General features: G+C 44.6%; 1 protein-coding gene across 1 annotated transcript in view; it reads left to right on the top strand.

The window, feature by feature from the left end:
- CIMAP2 (ciliary microtubule associated protein 2) overlaps positions 1-14,300 on the top strand; it is a 193,967-nt gene extending 179,667 nt beyond the window's left edge. Inside the window, exon 10 of the mRNA XM_069232614.1 lies at positions 13,844-14,300. Coding sequence (XP_069088715.1) covers positions 13,844-14,000 — 157 coding nt within the window. The 3' untranslated portion in view covers positions 14,001-14,300. The remainder of the gene's footprint in view (positions 1-13,843) is intronic.
- The last annotated feature ends 3,290 nt before the right edge of the window (positions 14,301-17,590 follow it).

The following is a 17,590-nucleotide window of genomic DNA, read 5'->3' as shown; positions in this document are numbered from 1 at the left end:
CTCGCCGCCGTCCCTCGCATCCGCCGCACCACGGCAGGTGGGAAATCCTTCTCCTACCTGGCGGCCAAGACATGGAATTCCCTCCCCACCAACCTCAGGACCACACAGAACCACCTCGCATTCCGGAGGCAACTCAAGACCTGGCTCTTCGAGCAGCAGTAACCCCATCCCCCTAGCGCCTTGAGACCCTCCCGGGTGAGTAGCGCGCTTTATAAATGTTTATGATTTGATTTGATTCACTTTGAAGTCAGAGAAAGAAAAGTAGACACCAAGCTCCATTGGAAGACAGAGCCTGACAATTAACCTCCGTCTTTGAATGCACAACAAATGTGACAAGATAATAAGGCCTATTTACAGAAAGCGAGAATTCAGTAGAATACAATAAAGAGGTGATGTTCCACAGAGGAACAAACTCAGGCTGGACAGCCTAAAACAAATAAAGCCAGCAAGCAACTGTCAGTCATAAACTACAAAGCCAACAGTAAGAAATGGGTGGAAGCTTTCAGAATGCTCATGAGAAGTTGTGAGCATACCAGACAGTTGAGCTGTCTGGTAGGTTTCGACCTAAAAACAACAAGTTCTACCAATATTAAGGCATGCAGGTTCCATTTCAAAACATTTACTAAAACAATCCAGAAAATTTACTATTGGGTAAGTGGGAAGCCATGACAAACTGTACGTAGTCAACTACACATTGAAAATGTGATTATCCACACAAATGTGATCCCACTTGGTGCTTTATTTTTAAAAGAGTAAGTACCAATGCCCAAAGGTCTGCTGATGTGAAACGTCAGTGTGTCAGATACCAGGGCTGTAGAACATGCCTCTTAATCGGTTACCAGACACCCCCTTCCTTTTCATCTCAGTGTTACAGGTTCCTGCTTTCTTCCCTTGTGGCTTTTTTAGTCTTTCTCTATGTGTTTTCCCTCTCTTGCTCTCAGGAAATGTCTGATAAGGAAAATTAAGTGCTGGTGGCCTCCACTGGTAACGACCGCCTCAAATTAAGAACTTACCCTACTCCCTCACCAGTAATTGCCTTCACCTCTGGACATGTGAAAGGAACTGTGACTTTTTTTAACAATCTGGGTCACTTTCCTTCAAAACGGAATAGTAAAAGCAGAAAAATAACCTAAAAAATAAAACAATGCTTCAGGTGGGAAAGCTCACACCGTTTGTAGTTACTGTGTTTTTAGTTACTGTGATAAAGTTATGATCAGTGCGCTCTTCAATGCATGTGGCACCAGGACTGACAGAAGTGTCTGTCTCTGTTGGGGCTGGAGATTGCAACATCATCCACATTTAGTTAAGGATCTACGAAATTATTCTTTTACTCCAACACTTTTGTCTTCTTTAAGAGAGGGTCTCGTCTGTACAGCAAACCTCTGCTCTTATGCAGAGCAGAACTGACACTGTGAAGCCAGTGTTGTCAACCACTCACATACCCTGTTCATTCTGGCACATCTCCGAGCCTCTCCTTTTGTATTTCTTTTTGTAAGACAGCTTTGTCTGTTTACACTATAAGAGACACAATGGTCCCCAAGGTTTTATTTGCATAATTGTTAGTCTTCTATCTATCATGCCCAAAGTGAGATGGTAGCATTTAGATACAGATACTAATATATTAAAAAATAACAGCCAATAGATGTCTAGATCTACCATTTCACTTGGTTATGTTATCATCATTGACTATTTGACAATGTAGTGGAGATGATGCAGTGCAAAGCGACTAGGTGATAATTTATACATGGTGCCGGACCGACAATTAAATTGAGTAAACATTCAGGGATGAGCAAAGTGTAATCCACACAGCTCAGTTTCATTTTTATGAAAAAAACGGTCCTGGTCTCAACTGGTAGTTAGGCATTGTGGTAATTACTGAATGCCAGGGTAAAGAGGCAAAAAATCTACTGACCAGTTTGATTACGAGGTAAAAACTGCATCCCTCATTTATTTATATTTGTCTGTAATTCGTAGACCCTATATGATATTTAGCACATGTTCTATTTGCCACATGCAAAAAAATGCGGTAAATAAAACCCAATTAAAAGTATGAGGTCATTAAAAACCAGTGGAAAATAGCATGTTAAAATACCTCCAGTCAAAAGCATGTGATAAAAGTTCCTAAAAGTGTGAGGCAGTGGTTCTCAACCTTTTGACCCCACTTTTTCATTAATGGAACCAAAGGACTACCACTGAATCGTTATTGGAATCTGGGGACCCCTCCGCCCCACTGAGTCATTTCTGGAAGCCGAGGTCCCGGGTCTAAACATTGTCGATGATTTGAACCACAAAACAATACAGGTAAAATACAGAAACAAGCATTCCATCAAACACATACACAAATGCTAACACCTTTTACTGAATGTACAAATATAAATAATATAACCATTTTTTGAAATTTTAATAGGAAGGGATGAGCTTTTCTAACCTCAATTGAAGCCACACATCGTTCATACTATATACTGTTTGATGCACCTCAATGCTCCCACAAATCAATCTGAGGGCACTAATTTAAATGTTTAGCATCCAATTCAACATCCCTTGACATTTTCGGCATGATTTAACATTTTCATTTGTACATTTAACCAGTTTATTTATATAACTTTATTAATTTGTTAATATTATTTAATTTTCTAAGCAGTCACAAATCCCCTGAGAAGGCTCAGTGGACCTCCAGTGTGCCCTGGACTACAGGTTGGGAACCACTGGTGGAAAAAATGCCAAAAAACTAAGGTCAACCCAACAATGCAAAAAAACTGTACATGCACTGTTTGAGCTGAAAAACATAAAACCACACACACACCTGCACACAGGGCCAGAAGCACATAAACAGGCATGCACAGGTCAATCACTCACAGACTGATTGCAGCAGGTCATACTTCCATTCAGTAGTACACCACCACAGCTAGGCCACTGTATTATGCCATGCCAGATCCATGTTGTGGGAAGGTGAGTAGAAAAGGGGCCTGCTTCAAGCACATTTCATGCTATAGCACAGCTTTGTGGCTAGCCAATAAACTGCTGGTAGAAACTTAAAAAAATCTTCAGGGGCGTGTGTATAGTAGTTCTGATGTTGAGTAGATGGTACAGAAGGCTCTTTCTGCCGAAAGAGCTAACATGAAGAAAACTTAGAACAAGAAAGGGGATAATTCCTCCTCTTCTCATTCCTTTGTGCCACTGCTGTGTCCCTTTTCCTTTTAAGGTGAAATATTTGAGGCGAAATGGAGGTGGAGGAGATTTTGGCTCATATAAGAAATCACTTGCACTTTTCTTTGGCAGAGATTGAAGCAGGGAATTCTTCAAGTTTTTTTACCTCTGTGTACTAAGCATACTGAGCCTGCTCGGCCTTTGCACGAAAACGTAAAATCCCTGCTTTTGAGAGAGTGAAAGGACCTTGGCTAGCTTTCTGGTCCTAGATTTATGAAGAAGCTTGATCTATTAGGAGATAGAAATACAATATTACTTGACTCTGTAAAGGTTGATGCTATGCTGACTGTTCTGTCAGGAAAGGCTTCTGTGAGTCCTGAAGGCTCTTCTCCTGACGCTGTGGACAAAAAGACAGAAGTGGCTCTGAAAAGGACCCAGCTATCCAGCGATGAGATCAGGGGCTATTCACTCTTCACAACACAATCTTTGGTGAAAGATTTTGACACTTTCACAGAAATAGTGCAAGAAGGGGGAAATTTTTCGGACCGGCTAAGCAGCAGAGAGCAGCAGTCCAGAATGATGTCGGCAGTGTCTAGTCATGGTTTGAAGCAGTGGTCTTCAAAGTTTTTAATGGGTAATGTTTAAATATGTTTAGGCTTATTTAAACATTGTAGTTAAGTTCTGTTCCCGTTTTAATAATGCAATCAAATACATGACTCCAAACACTATTCTGGTCAGGCAGGCCTTACAAATGTATAAAAGTATCCACAGTGTGATTATTAGGGGTGGGGGCTTTGAAGAGTATTTGGAGTCCCTTCCCTTTTGACACATACTCCCTGCTTGGATATAAATGACAAAACATGTTAGTGATGGCCCATAACAGAGCAGTTTGGCGCTGATCATTTTTTTTCAACTTAAAACGAAGTCCAGTTATCAGCCTAATGCTTTTCTTTGCCGGAGCCTGCCCCTCCTCCCACCGCTGGGTCATTTGAGGCTCCCCCAGGGGGCCTGCCCCCCAGTTTAAAGACCCCTGGCTTGAAGGCATTGTCTGTGGCTGCGAGAGGAGCAGTTTTCAGCCAGACGACAGAAGTGGTTGGGAGACTTAGGTGCTGACACATATTAAACATTTATTTCCATTGAGTTAAATTGTTTGGAGAACAACTGGATGCTGTGGTCATCTAAGCAATCAAAGACAGAAAATATTCCTTTCCTTACAAAAAAAAAATTCTACCGGGCCATCTACATCCTATGCTTTGCATAGGCAATCCAAAAAGTAGAAAGCATTTCCAGCCTAAGGGTTCCTCTAAAAAGGTTTCTGCTTCTACTGCCTCTACACAACCTCCAAATTAGAAAAAAACAACATTCCTGACTATATAAAGGAGAGTGTTAGAAACTGGGTATCTAGTTGGCAAAGGTTTACACCCTTGTCCACAGTCCTAGTCAGGGTAAGTCACAACACAATTCAAATGATCCTGTGCACACCTTCTGGTAGCTTGGCACAGAGCAGGCAGGCTTAACTTAGAAGGCAATGTGTAAAGTATTTGTGCAATAACTCATACAGTAACACAGTGAAAACACCACAAAACGTACTCCACACCAGGTTAGGAAAATAGATAATATTTATCTGAATAAAATATGACCAAAACAACAAAAATCCAGTATGCACAACCAAGATATCACTTTTTAAAGGTTTAAATGAGTCTATCCTTATTCGGTGGTTGTATCATTTTAACACACAGTACCTGGGATGCATAAAAAATAACAACGCACGGGGGCCGCAGAGGAGGAGATGCATTGAAAAATAAGGCACTGCATCAAATTTTCCGGTGTGGCACAGACAATGCATTGTTTCCTTCCACGCTGCAAGGTGATGTGTCGATTTCCAGGAGGCCAGCCTTGGTTCCTCACTGCGATTCGGGGATATTTTGACACCCAGGGATGAAGCGCTGAAAATCCTTGACGGGCTGGTAAGAAGGAACAGGCACTGCGTTGATCCGGTAGGCGATGCAGCAGTTTTTTAGCCACAAGGCAGGGGCTGCATCGATTTCTGCAGGCGTTGCATTGATTTTCCGACATACAGGGATTTTCTTCTCTTTGGCAATGTTTTTTTTGTGGTCCTGAGGCTTCAGAACAGGAGGCAAGCTCAATCCAAGCCTTTGGAGAGCACTTATGGGGAAGGCAGAGTCCTTCCAGCAGAGTCATGGGCCAGCAGGCAGCAGAGCAACAAGCATGGCAGCAGTTCTTCCAGCAAAGCAGTGCAGATGAGTCCTTTGGTCGGCCTGGCACTGCCTCTGACAGAGTCCAGTTGTGGATCCTGACGTGTCTGATTTAGTGGGCTCAGGGACCCACTAAATGTGCCTTTTAAGCTTTTAAGTGGGGGAAACTTCAAAGAGTGGTGTTGAAGTGCACAAGGTCCCCTTTCAACCCAGCCCTATCTGCCAGTATCCCTGTGGGGGTTATCAGTTCTTTGTGTGGGTCAGGCCACTGGCCTTTAAAGTGTAAGTGACAACCCCTCTACCATTCCTGCCCAAGGAGACCCACACAGTATGCAGATGAATGCAGATGTGGCTGAGTGTCCTGTGCTCATGGCTGTCTGGGTGGAATACACAAGGGGAGTTGTTAACCACCACAGCCCAAATGTGGATTGGAGAGAGGCTGTCAGGCACAGAAGGCAGTACGTGTAGAGAAATGCCCACTTTCTAAAAGTCCAGTTCTAAAATAGTAATATTAAATCCACCTTCACCAGGAAACAGGATTTTCTATTACCATTTTGGCCATACTAATCATGACAGGGCTACTCCTTTCAGATCAGAATCTACCACTTAAAAGTATATAAGGGCAGTTATCATGCTTGCCTACGAAAGGTGCAGGCTTCACAGTAGTGAAAAACGACTTTGTGAGTTTTTCACTACCAGGACATGTAAAAGACATAGTTACATGCCCTGCCTTCTACTTACATAGCACCACGCCCTTTGGGTTATCTAGAGCCTACCGTAGGGGTGACTTACATGTAGACGCCACTTTGTAAATTTGGTGCAGCGATTTTGGTCTGGGCCACATTCGCGTAAAAAAAACAATGACGCTCATCTGACCCATAAGGCTTAAGTATGTAACAAGGGGAGAGAAAGCACAGCATAAAGACCCTTGCTGAAATGTGGGACAAAAAAAGATAAATTTATTATGAAAGCGGTGGGACAGCAAGAACAAGACCGAAGGGAGTGTGGCATGTGTAGTGAGGATAGACATGGGAAGGGTCTTACAGGACATGGCTGGCAGTTAATTGTCAAATTCTGTTTCCATGTAACAAAAATACATGCATCCATAAAGGACTGCTGGAGTAAATAAAACAAAGGAGGTATCAACTTTGGATCTTTTACCACAATACATTTTTTAGAGTGTGGGAGATAACAGGAGGTACCACAGGGATACTGTTGTGTTGAAGTAGCATAAGCCCACAATTTAGTTGTAATAACTCCATATCTGATTTCCATATTAAGGTGCCCACAACTACATCCTTATGAAATATGAGATTCATGCGAGGGAGGTAAGGGTTCCATTCAGATTTCCACAGGCTAACTTGGACGCTGAGTTTGTGGCATCTGACAGAGTTTTGTAGAATGTTGATAAATACCCCACCAAATTTAAAATTTTAAGAAACATCAACAGTAGTTCGCTTTTTGACACTGGTTCCCCTGCAGAATTCACATTTGTTATAGTTTAAGGGCAGTGGCGTGTTCTACTTGTGCTAACTACCGCTATCCCCAAGCCTACAGTAGTGCGTAACATCAGGAATACAATGCCTCTTGCCATTCTAGTTATGGTACTTTGTGTATTGACCATCATTTCCAAAACTGAATTTTATTTAATAATTGGTACAACAAAATAATATACCCCAATGAATAGATAGAGAGTTAGAGTTTGGGGTCTCTGAACTCACAATTCAAAAATACATATTTCAGTGAAGTTAGTGTTTGGATTGTTAGAGTGAAAATACCACTTTTAGAAAGTAGGCATTTACATGCTTAAACCATCCTGTGACTCCGCCGGTTTGTGGATTTCCTGTCTGGGTCAGTTTGACAGTTTGGCTGTTTGCACCTCTCCTCTAGACAGTGACACAAAGGGAGCTGGGTGGAGCCTGCATATCCTGATGAGCCATCTGGGCTAGAGTGGAGAGAGGAGTGGTCACTAATACCTGAAAGGACTGTGCCTGCCCTCACACAATGCAGTCTCCAACCCCCTGGCGTGTTTCTGGGGCCTGACCTGGGCAAGACAGGATCTTGTCAACAGCAGAGACTTTCCTTTGAAGTTGGGCAACTTCAAAGGCAGAAAGGGGTATAAGTATTGGACCCAACACCCTAGACTTTTAGAATCTTTCTGGATCAAGAGGAACGTCTGCCAAGGAGAAGAGCTGGAGGGGGAGTACTGCCCCTTGGTCTATGACTGTGCTTTGCTGGGTTGGCCTGCAGTTGCTGCTTCTGCCTTAAAAGAGAGCAAAGGGTGAACTTTCCTCTGTATCCCACTTGAGAGAGTTCTCCAAGGGCTTGGAGTAGAGCCTGCCTCCTGTTGGGAGTCTCAGGGATATTACAGGCTTCAGTGTCATCTGTCTACAGCATTGGGAACTGTGTGTTTTGTGCTGTTCAAGAAGAAAAACCACTGTGATGCTGCCAAAGACGCGCTGCCTGCACCGTGAACTGCCGATGCCGCACTGAGCCTCACTGACCAGCTTCACACTGCAACCCTGGCCTCACCGATGCCACCATCTGATGCCGCTGCTTGCACTGTGACCTGTGGGTCCCGCACTCAGGCATCGCCTTTCTCACAACGCACCCTGGGCATCCAGATGATGAGGCTCCTGCTGACACTGGCATCGCTGCCTGCATCGCAGCCTGTGGACACCACTCATGAGGTACACAAAGCACTGCCTGTCCCGCACCGCAGCCCCGGTCCACCAACGCCAGCACCATCGACTCCAGTGTCCTCACCAGACGTCCCTGTCTGCACCGCGACCTGTGGACACCACACAGAGCCCGCCCAATGCCCCACCGCCTACTTGACCAGCTTCACACTGCAACCCTGGCCTCACCGATGCCACCATCTGATGCCGCTGCCTGCACCATGACCTGGTGACACTGCACGTCACACTGCCCCACCTCACACTGCAGCCCTGGTCTCACCGACGTCACCGAGCCACTACCTGCACTGTGACCTGTGGGCACCGCATGTCGCCTCATCCACTTCGCACCGCAGCCCGACGCCATCCACGCCAGTGCTCCTGACTTCAGCAGTCCAGAACTCGATCTGTAACAGACTGCACTCTGATGACAGAAATCAAAAGACTCGAATATGAATAATTCCATTATCAGTAAGAGGGCGCACCTTACAGTTCAGGCCCAAAAGAGCAAAAAAACTCTTCTATCTAAACAAGGCTGAAAAATCTCTTGCAGTTTACCTAAAATTTTAACACAATAACTCCATTATAACATTGATACAAGATGTCCAAGGTGCTACTATGACCAAAACATCAGACAGCCTAGAAACATTTAACCATTTCTACAATCCTCTATCTGTTCCTAAGATTGCAGCATTAAAAGAGTCATGTGTGAATTTCCTTAAAAACATCCCCCATTAAATATTTCTCCGAAATGGAAAAGCTATCCCACGATAAACCGATTGATTCAAAAGAAATCATATATGCAATTAAAATTATTCTGGAGGGTGGGGGTGTTAGAGCCCCTGGCCCTGATTGCCTCACCTCCGATTTCTACAAATTCCTCTATGATGTGGTCTTGCCGCCACTGGAATAATTATTCAGGCATTTTACCTCCTTGAGGCTACCACAGTAGTCCTTCCTAAAGAACAGTGGCGGTTCCTCTATATGATTGTGGGGGCGCTGCCCCCCTACTGGGAGTCCCCACAGGCCGGGAGTCTCATTTCTACACTAAAAAGTACCGGTTCCGTCACTTGTTTTCTAGTAGGAGGTGGGGTTACAGCTTCCTCACTGTTCCACAGCAAGGACCAGCTGAGGTTATGGAAACTGGACTGCGCATGTCAGATTGGCCAGTGTTTTCTCCATGGCCAGCCTCCCATGCGCAGTTCAGACGTCCATGACCAATGCTGTTAGGCAACTGACATAGCAGAGACACAGCCCCATCGGTCTCCGATGGAGCGTTGTGCTTGATTGACTCAGCCAAACCAAGGCACTGCTCTATTCCTGTTTAGCATTATAGGCAGCATGAGAGCAGTGCTTACATTGGCTGGCGCATTTTCTCTGGAACCAGATTTCCCCTTATTTACAGGCAGGCAGAGCAAAGCAGGAATCCTGCAGTAAATGTGTCAGGGTAAGATAAGGTTCATTATTTATTGCTTTTAACGGAGAGTAAATGCTTTCTTAGGTAGACTGTGCCCGGTCACCTTTGCGTTAGTAATTCCATTTTGCAACTATGTTGTGCTTCAAAATATAATTTATATTTCAAGGGTGTTTGGACACAATCTGTTTATACAGCATGTACTGTTCATTTCAAATATGTATTTCCCTTTTACATGCCCCACCACTTTCATAGCCCATCAGCCACCACTACTAAAAAAGGGAAAGACCACCTGGATACCAGGAATTACAGAACCATCTCCCTACTGAATATGGAGGCCAAAATCTGTGTTAAAATCCTAGCTCAAGGGTTAGAATCTCTGATCCCTAAACTGACTCACCCATCCCAATCCAAGTTTATCATGGACAGACTAGCGTGTGACAATACCAGGCTTGGCTCGTGGGAGGGAAAAGGGGCAGGGCGGCACATGGTAGGGGAGAACCAGAAAAATACTTAATAATAAATAAAAAAAAAACGTACCTTTTTTCCGTGCTGCTGCCGCATTGCTCCATCTTGCATTGCAGGCACATGCTCCCAGTGTGCCCTCCGGCCAATCTTGACGCTGCTCAGAGCAGCATCAGGATTGGCTGGGAGCGCCCAACCAGGGCGCTTCCAGGCAGACTGGGAGCCTGTGCCTGCTCTCTCCAACCTGACAACACAGTGCCGGGCTAGAGACAGCACAGTGCTCATGTGTGTTTGGCCGGCCTGAGACAGCCGGCCAAACACATGCGCACTGAGGTAGAGTGCTGGACAACTCCCCCTCTGTACCTGTCACACCAGTGGCCCTGCTCCTTTTATAGTAAAAACATATTAAACAGAGTTTATTATGTTTTTATATACATGTTTTGCAGCTGCTGCTGACAGAGGGGGATGGGGGAGCACTGTGGTCATTGCGTTAGCTTCCAAAAGGGCATTCAATAGATTGGCCATTTCTTGAGGCAACCCTGGACAGATTTAACTTAGATGACTTTTTTTCTTCAGTGGTCATGTCCCTATATGCTGAATCCAGATCTAGAATTAGAATCAAGGGGGCACTCTCTACCTCCTTCTCCGTACACCAGGGCATTCATCAAGGATGTCCCTTATCTCTCCTTCTATTCCTCATAGCAACCCTCTTCTGGGCATGTTTAACGATAATCCGGATATTCAAGGTGTCAACTTTGGCTCCCTCACTTTCAAAATGGCTGCCTATGCCTGCAATATACTTATCTTCTCCAAAAATCCATATATAACGGCCCCTAAAATTATCCCTTTGATTCAGTCCTTTGCAGACCTCTCTGGCTACAACTTAAATAGAGATAAGACAAAAGTTATGCCACTTTGGGGCATATTTACAAGGCCCTTGCACCTCCTTGTGCCACCCTATAGTAATTTTCTTTACGCTAAGGAGGCGTTACTGAGGCCCCCACCACGTGCCATATTTACAAAGTGGCGCAATGCATGCATTGTACTACTTTGTAACCCCAGGAGCCACATTATACCTGCACCAGGTATAATGTATGCAAGGGCGGAATTCCCACGCAGGGAGGCCCAAACAAATGGCACAGTGAAATTTACAAGATTTCACTGCACCATTTCTTCCGTCATTTTTAATGCCTGCTCACAGTAGGCCTTAAAGTGATGCTCCCATAATAACCTATGGGCCTTCCTGTGCTTTGTTGGACTAGCACCATAATTTATGGCTCTAATCCAGCAAAGTGCCACGGGGTCATCATACATTATGATGCTATTGTGGTAACGTGTGCCATAGTGTACTGTGTAATAAATACAGTGCTACCATGGTGATGTTAGAGGGCGTAGGGCGACACAAGAAAAGAGGCGGCGCTGCTTTCTTGTAAATATGCTCCTAACCTTCAGTGTCACCCCTCCTGCTTTGAACAGTCCGCTCTTAAATGGCAGCCAAAAATGATAAAATACCTAGGCTTCTGGTTCATCAATAATCTAACAGAATCATCCACCTTTAACAAACAGAAAACTCTAGACAAATTCAGAGACCTACTTTCAACCTGGTCCCCGAAGATTATCTCAGGCTGGGGGAGACTAGAGACTTTGAAAATTATAATTACATCCCTTGTGAACTTTCTGTCCAATATGCTACTAGTACGCTTTTCTCAATCCTTCTTTACTATAGTTGACAAGCTTTCCTCTGACTTCCTTTCTGCTAAAAAGAATCCCAGATATTGCCTAAAGAAGTTCAGGCTGTCATGCCCCATGGGAGAGTGTGGTCCGACCCAGCTGGTATATCTACCAAACAGCTTTTCTTGCCACACACGGTGAGAGCTGGCTTGGCACTCATACCTTTCTAACAGTCCCACTGCAAATGCTTGAACTCAAAAATCTACAAATGATTACATAACTCACAAGTCACCCCTATCTCACCCCTCCAGAAATATTGGTTGAAGCTTCTTCAAACCTCAAATACCACTCCGTTTCCAGACTAGCTGGCTCAAAATATCCAATAAACATCTCTCAAATGTATCCTGTCATTAATCAAGACATGGTTCTTTGCTTCACATTTCTTAAATATTGGATACCATGTAGAATGTTTAAATTGAATTTGATTGAATGTGATCCCTGCTGGCCCTGTAAAGAGGGAGCTGGTAACCTTGAACACGTTTTGACATGCAAGTACTTATCGACATCCTGGTTAGAAGTTCATAAGCCGCTCAACACTGTTTTCAACATGAGCTTCCCTCTAACTTTGACTCTTGTAATGTTGTGCCCACGTGCACTCAGCCCCTCATTTGAGTTACCTGATAAAGACCTAGGACTATTAGACCTATTGGTGGCGGTGACCATCAAGGTCATCTTATTAGAATGGAATGAACTGAATAATGTCTCTTTCTTCACATGGTGGGCATGGGTCACTTATCTCAGTAGCACACATACAAACTTGTCTCTATCAATTGGAAACACTGTCCCTACTCAATCGATTTGGCGCACACTTGATTGGTTCATGCCCATCATGTAACGGCCTCTTTTTTCACCTCTCATCTCCTTTACACACAAACTGGCTTATTCACTCTCATCATATCATTTGTTCCCCCATCGCATACACCTCCACCCCTCCACACTCTCGCTTCACTATTTTCCATTTCTCCTCTTTTCTCCTACTGTTTCACAAATCTCACCTTTTAGGCTCAATCAGAACTTTGCTGCAGCCCTTCTTGACAGGACTTCTCTTCCTGTCTCTTAACAGGGCTTTAGTGACTGTATTAGTTATTAGGATTCAGTAGTATCCCTATTGTTGAGTACAATTCTATAGTTTGTTATTAGACTACTATGTTACTGTGAGGTTATTACAGTATGTTTTTCGCCAAATGTTCTATGGCAGTTCTTGTTCATTCTCTCTCTGATATGGCCATGCATATTTGACCTGTCATACCTGTATTATGTTAGGTCTCAGATATGTGCACTATGTTTATATGCCTACTGTCTCTTTTACTGTTCAAAATAATCAAATATTTGGAACACAAATAGGAATGGGCCAGGGCAGTGTTGCCAGGGACTAATCTCAATTCTTGACTGAACAAAAATTTAGGTGTTTTTTTAATAAACATAATGCTCAAAATACATCCTCACTCGCACTCAAAGGCTGATTATTTCGGAGATATGTATTGAATAAACCATGTTCAGTTTTTGCATACTTTAGTGTGTCAACATAAGTGGGTCCGGTATGCCCAGACGCAGGTCCCGTACACACACTGGTTCCAAGTTATACTTGGCTGATGAGCCCAAACAAGGGTGAAAATGGCCCTGGTTTGCTTGTGTTCTGGATCAAGTAAGTTCTGGCCTGGCAGTTTGGGCTGGGCGATTCCCATTGGAGCAGGGTCATGACTGATTTGCACATGGTAAGACTGTGGCTGATTACCAGTGGCCAGGACTGAGTCAAGCGTTCCATCACTTTTATGTATACTTTAGTTGATAATCCATGGTTCTGTTTCTGTGTGAATCATACTTTATTTCCGCTCACTATGGCATACAGCACGGGGAATAGGTCAGCCCACTTAAACTATTGGCTAATTTCACTCTGAGTGACAGCATTATGCTCTCTCATAAGGAGCTTACAAGCACATAATGTCATTCCCTTCGTTACCGAGGATCTCCAACAATGTGTACTTTTTAAAGGAAAATAAGTTCTGCTTTTAGTCAATGTTTTCTTTTGCTTATATTGTCAAGGGCACGGCGGTTTCCTCAGCTACAAAGTTGTATGAAAGCCATGACAAAATAAAACAATCATTGAAAAAGCCAAAGGATTAGAATTCAATGAAGAAAACACTACTTGTTTTTTGTACTTCTTAAACTAATTTCTTGTATTTTTAACTTTAAAGAGAGAGAACCCAATCAACCAACACTGCAAGAGGGAAGAAGGCGCTTTTCACTGCGTTGCCTTTACCACCACCACCACCACCACCACCACCGACTAATCAATCTACTCCTGCAGCAGCGCCCAGACCCAACACTTCGAAGGAACTTTCGGTGAACTGAGGGCGCCTCTATAAAATGTTCAAGGCCAAATGCAGAACAATTGCTTAGATAGTTTATGTTTCATTCTCATTTCCCCCATTTTCTGGACAAACGTTCCGCCAGGAACATTTACTGTTGAAACATTTTTATGGTCTTTAGGACAGTTGATGATGTTTGATGGCAGAGAAACGCTAATCACCGCCTGGAAGGCTCTGTCTGAACACACATCTTGAATGGACACTGGTTCATTCAGAATTTAAGTCATAGAACATGCGTGAAAACAAAAGCCGTTTCCAATAAAATGGCTGGATTAAACACCAAGATGTCTGTCAATTTTTGGTTGGTTTGGGCTATGGCAGAGAGACAATGTCACTTGCAAAACACAGTGTACTTTTCAAACATTTAACTCAACAGCGCTTTAATTAAAGCCACAGTTGTGTCCAAAAATAGTCACAGCAAATATAGAAAAGCAACCATCGTATTGATTTCCTAAAAACAAGCGTGGGGCAGTCATCCAAGGAACTCGAGTACATACTCCCTCTCTCTAGCCCTTGATTACCAGACCTTAAATGAACAATCCATCATAATTGTTTTTGGTCACATGGAATTATCTTATAAATAAGGAACTGGAAATGTAACTCCTCTGGATATATTAAAAATGTGCCTGGTTTTTAAATTATGTCTTACTTTGGGTAACAATAAATTCGATCTGTATTTTTTTTTAATTGTCTATTCTTTTGAATGTATTTTTTTAGATGTTGATAACTTTGTTGTTGGCTTAACCTCACCCGTTTGACAGTAATAGTCTTGGTTTGAAAACAATACGATGTTTGCTTTTCTCTTTTCAGCAATGACTTGCAAAACAGCTCCTAAAAACAAGCTTTACTTGTATAAACTGAAAGTTGTTTGCTAACTTCAGTATCACACATGCTTATTCCACTCACGCACACAGGCAATGTTACATTGCTGCTGCCAAGGAAGGGGTGCATTGGCAGCACTGTGGGGACCCGATCAACGTGGAAATGTAGCCGAGGACACTGGGAACCGAGTGCACAGTGGGTACCGTCCTGAATACGATTTGGCAGTGTTGCCCTACTTAAAGGTCTGTTCGCTTTCAAAGCTGTATTGTGGGGAGATTGTTTTTGTTTAATTATAACTTTCATGGAGATCCAAATGGGCACAGCAATAGGGTTAGAATAGTAAATTAACTTGGGGGTGGCTGAGAGGGAGTATGAATGAATACTCTGCTGCCATCTGTACCACGTGCCACCTATTTTTTGTGAGGGTACCTTGTGCCGCTGCTCATCGTTGTGCATTGTGCAATGTTGTGCTCTCCCTGCTGTGTAAACCTAGTGAAGGAGCACCGGGTGCAAGGGGAGAGCAAGAAGTGGGGGCAGGGTACCAGGGGGTGTGCCCAGTGCAAACAGGTATCTAGGGTGCAAGGAAGGAGGAGAAGGGAAGAGTGGCAAACAAAAAGTGTAGGATTGAAGGAGTCCTAGGCGTGGGGTGGATGACAGTACCACATCAATGATGCTCTGCTATGAACAAAGTGATGTCTATGTACGTCTAAAGCTCCGAGACGAGCTGTGAGTCACATTTCATACAGTAGAAGAAAGGAAGAGGTAGTTAAGCTTTCCTTATGCAGAAGAGAGAGCCTCAGAACATGTGCAGTTGTAATGCAAGCTTCCCTTGCAGAATGTTTACATCAAAGGCTGCATCAATGTAATTATGGCCGAACCCTTTTCAGAGGTGGCCCTGCTGGTGCTACAGGCCCAAGGTGAAGGGCTCGCAAGAGATGGTGGGAAACTGACGAGACGTAAGCCAAGGTTGTCAACCTTAGTGCTGCATAAACAATGGTTGCTCTGCTGCACCAGCACATGGCGACGACAGAGAGGTCGCGACTGGACTGATGGGGCTGGGGATCATGTGACATCTTGACTGAAGTACATGCCAAGTGGTTCTAAGCACCAGATTATTCCACATAAGCAAATGCTGACCCAGCCCTGGGGGAGAGTTACCAGCACCTATCACTTGTGTCGCTCGTGGTTTCCAGGTACCTCCTTCTAGGCACACACTTGCTGTGCCTGACAGGCATAGGCAGTTACCATGAAAGAGTCTGCATGACCATGCTCACTGACAGGCAGAAACCCAATACGCACAGGATGACAGACAGTCAACCAATAGTCAGCAGGTCGGCGCTTACATCACTGGAATAGGTGTTCTGACAGGATGGTGGAGTATGCCGAAACAAGGAATAAAGGGCCAGATGTAGGTACAAAAAAAAATCGCGACTCGCAATTTGCGAGTATGGGCGACTCGCAAATTGCGTGTCGCTAATAGGAATGCAGGTACAATGTCCGTGTACAATTTGCGACTCGCACCCGGAGTCGCAATGCAGATAGCGAGTCCGCTGTCTGCAAGGTCGCTGTTTGCGACCGCGCAAAAAACGAACTCGCAATTTGCGAGTGGGTGTTGCAAATTGCGAGTACCATGTAAATTGATTGCAGGTGCTGCAGAACACTCCAGAAACCACTCCAGAACACTCTGGAAACACTTCCTGGCACATGATGATGACATCACAGCCAGGAAGTTTACTAATACACCTGGGAGGAGGGAGGACCACACCAATTTTAAACTTCCTGCACAGCCAACAGGAGGAACAGCAGCTACAATGGCTGAAACACCAAGAAAAAGAAAACTCGAATTTTCTGAGAAGGAGCTGGAGGTGCTGACAGAAGAATGCTGTCAGCACTATGATGATCTCTTTGGAAAGGCAGCCCTCAATGTGCCAGAAGCAACCAAAAAACAACTCTGGCTGGAGATCCAAGAAAAAGTGAACTCCCTGGGGGTGAGCCACAGGAGTGTGGAAGAGATCAAAAAACGGTGGTATGACCTCCGCTCCCGGACCAAGGAGAGGGTGGCAGAAAGGCTCCGGAAGATGAGAGGCACAGGAGGGGGACCATCATCCGTACCACCACACACACCCCTGGAAGAAAGGGTGGAGGAGACCCTGGAGCAGGAGGCAGTGACAGGAATAGGAGATCTGGACACCTCTGAGCCCACTACATCAACCGGTGAGTACCATGTGATATGCCTGTACCCCCATCAATGCCATACCCCCACCCACCATGTACACAGGGGCATGCACAACCAAGATAGCTCCATTACAGGGTAGCAAACACCAGAATGATGCATTATGGGAAATGTAGTCAAGCAGGCAGTTCATAGGCAAATGTTTATTAGGAAGTGTGCAACAGATAGTAGACACTGACAGTCTGTTCCCCATGTCCCACAGGTCTCCCACAAGACACCACCACAAGCCACAGCAGCCAGCCCCATGAGGACAGCACAGGAGCTGCCACCACTCCCACCTGCACGACCAACACCATCCCTGTGATGTCAACACCTGCTGCAACAGTGGTTCAGGAGGCTGCGCCAGCAACTGGCAGGAGTGCCACAGTAGAGCACACAGGGCATCCACCGCTGCGCAGGCGACGCAGGTTCAGTAGAGCAGGGCTGCAGGCTGAGTCCGGCCGTCCATCTACCACCAACACCGAGGCACAGCTGCTCCGTGGTCAGCGCCTGCAGAACAATATGTTAGGGCGTATTAG

This window comes from Pleurodeles waltl, chromosome 4_2, assembly GCF_031143425.1.
Source record: "Pleurodeles waltl isolate 20211129_DDA chromosome 4_2, aPleWal1.hap1.20221129, whole genome shotgun sequence".
In the NCBI taxonomy this organism is placed as follows: domain Eukaryota; kingdom Metazoa; phylum Chordata; class Amphibia; order Caudata; family Salamandridae; genus Pleurodeles; species Pleurodeles waltl.
Note: the sequence above shows the minus strand (reverse complement) of the source record. Positions and strands in the feature narration are given on the sequence as shown.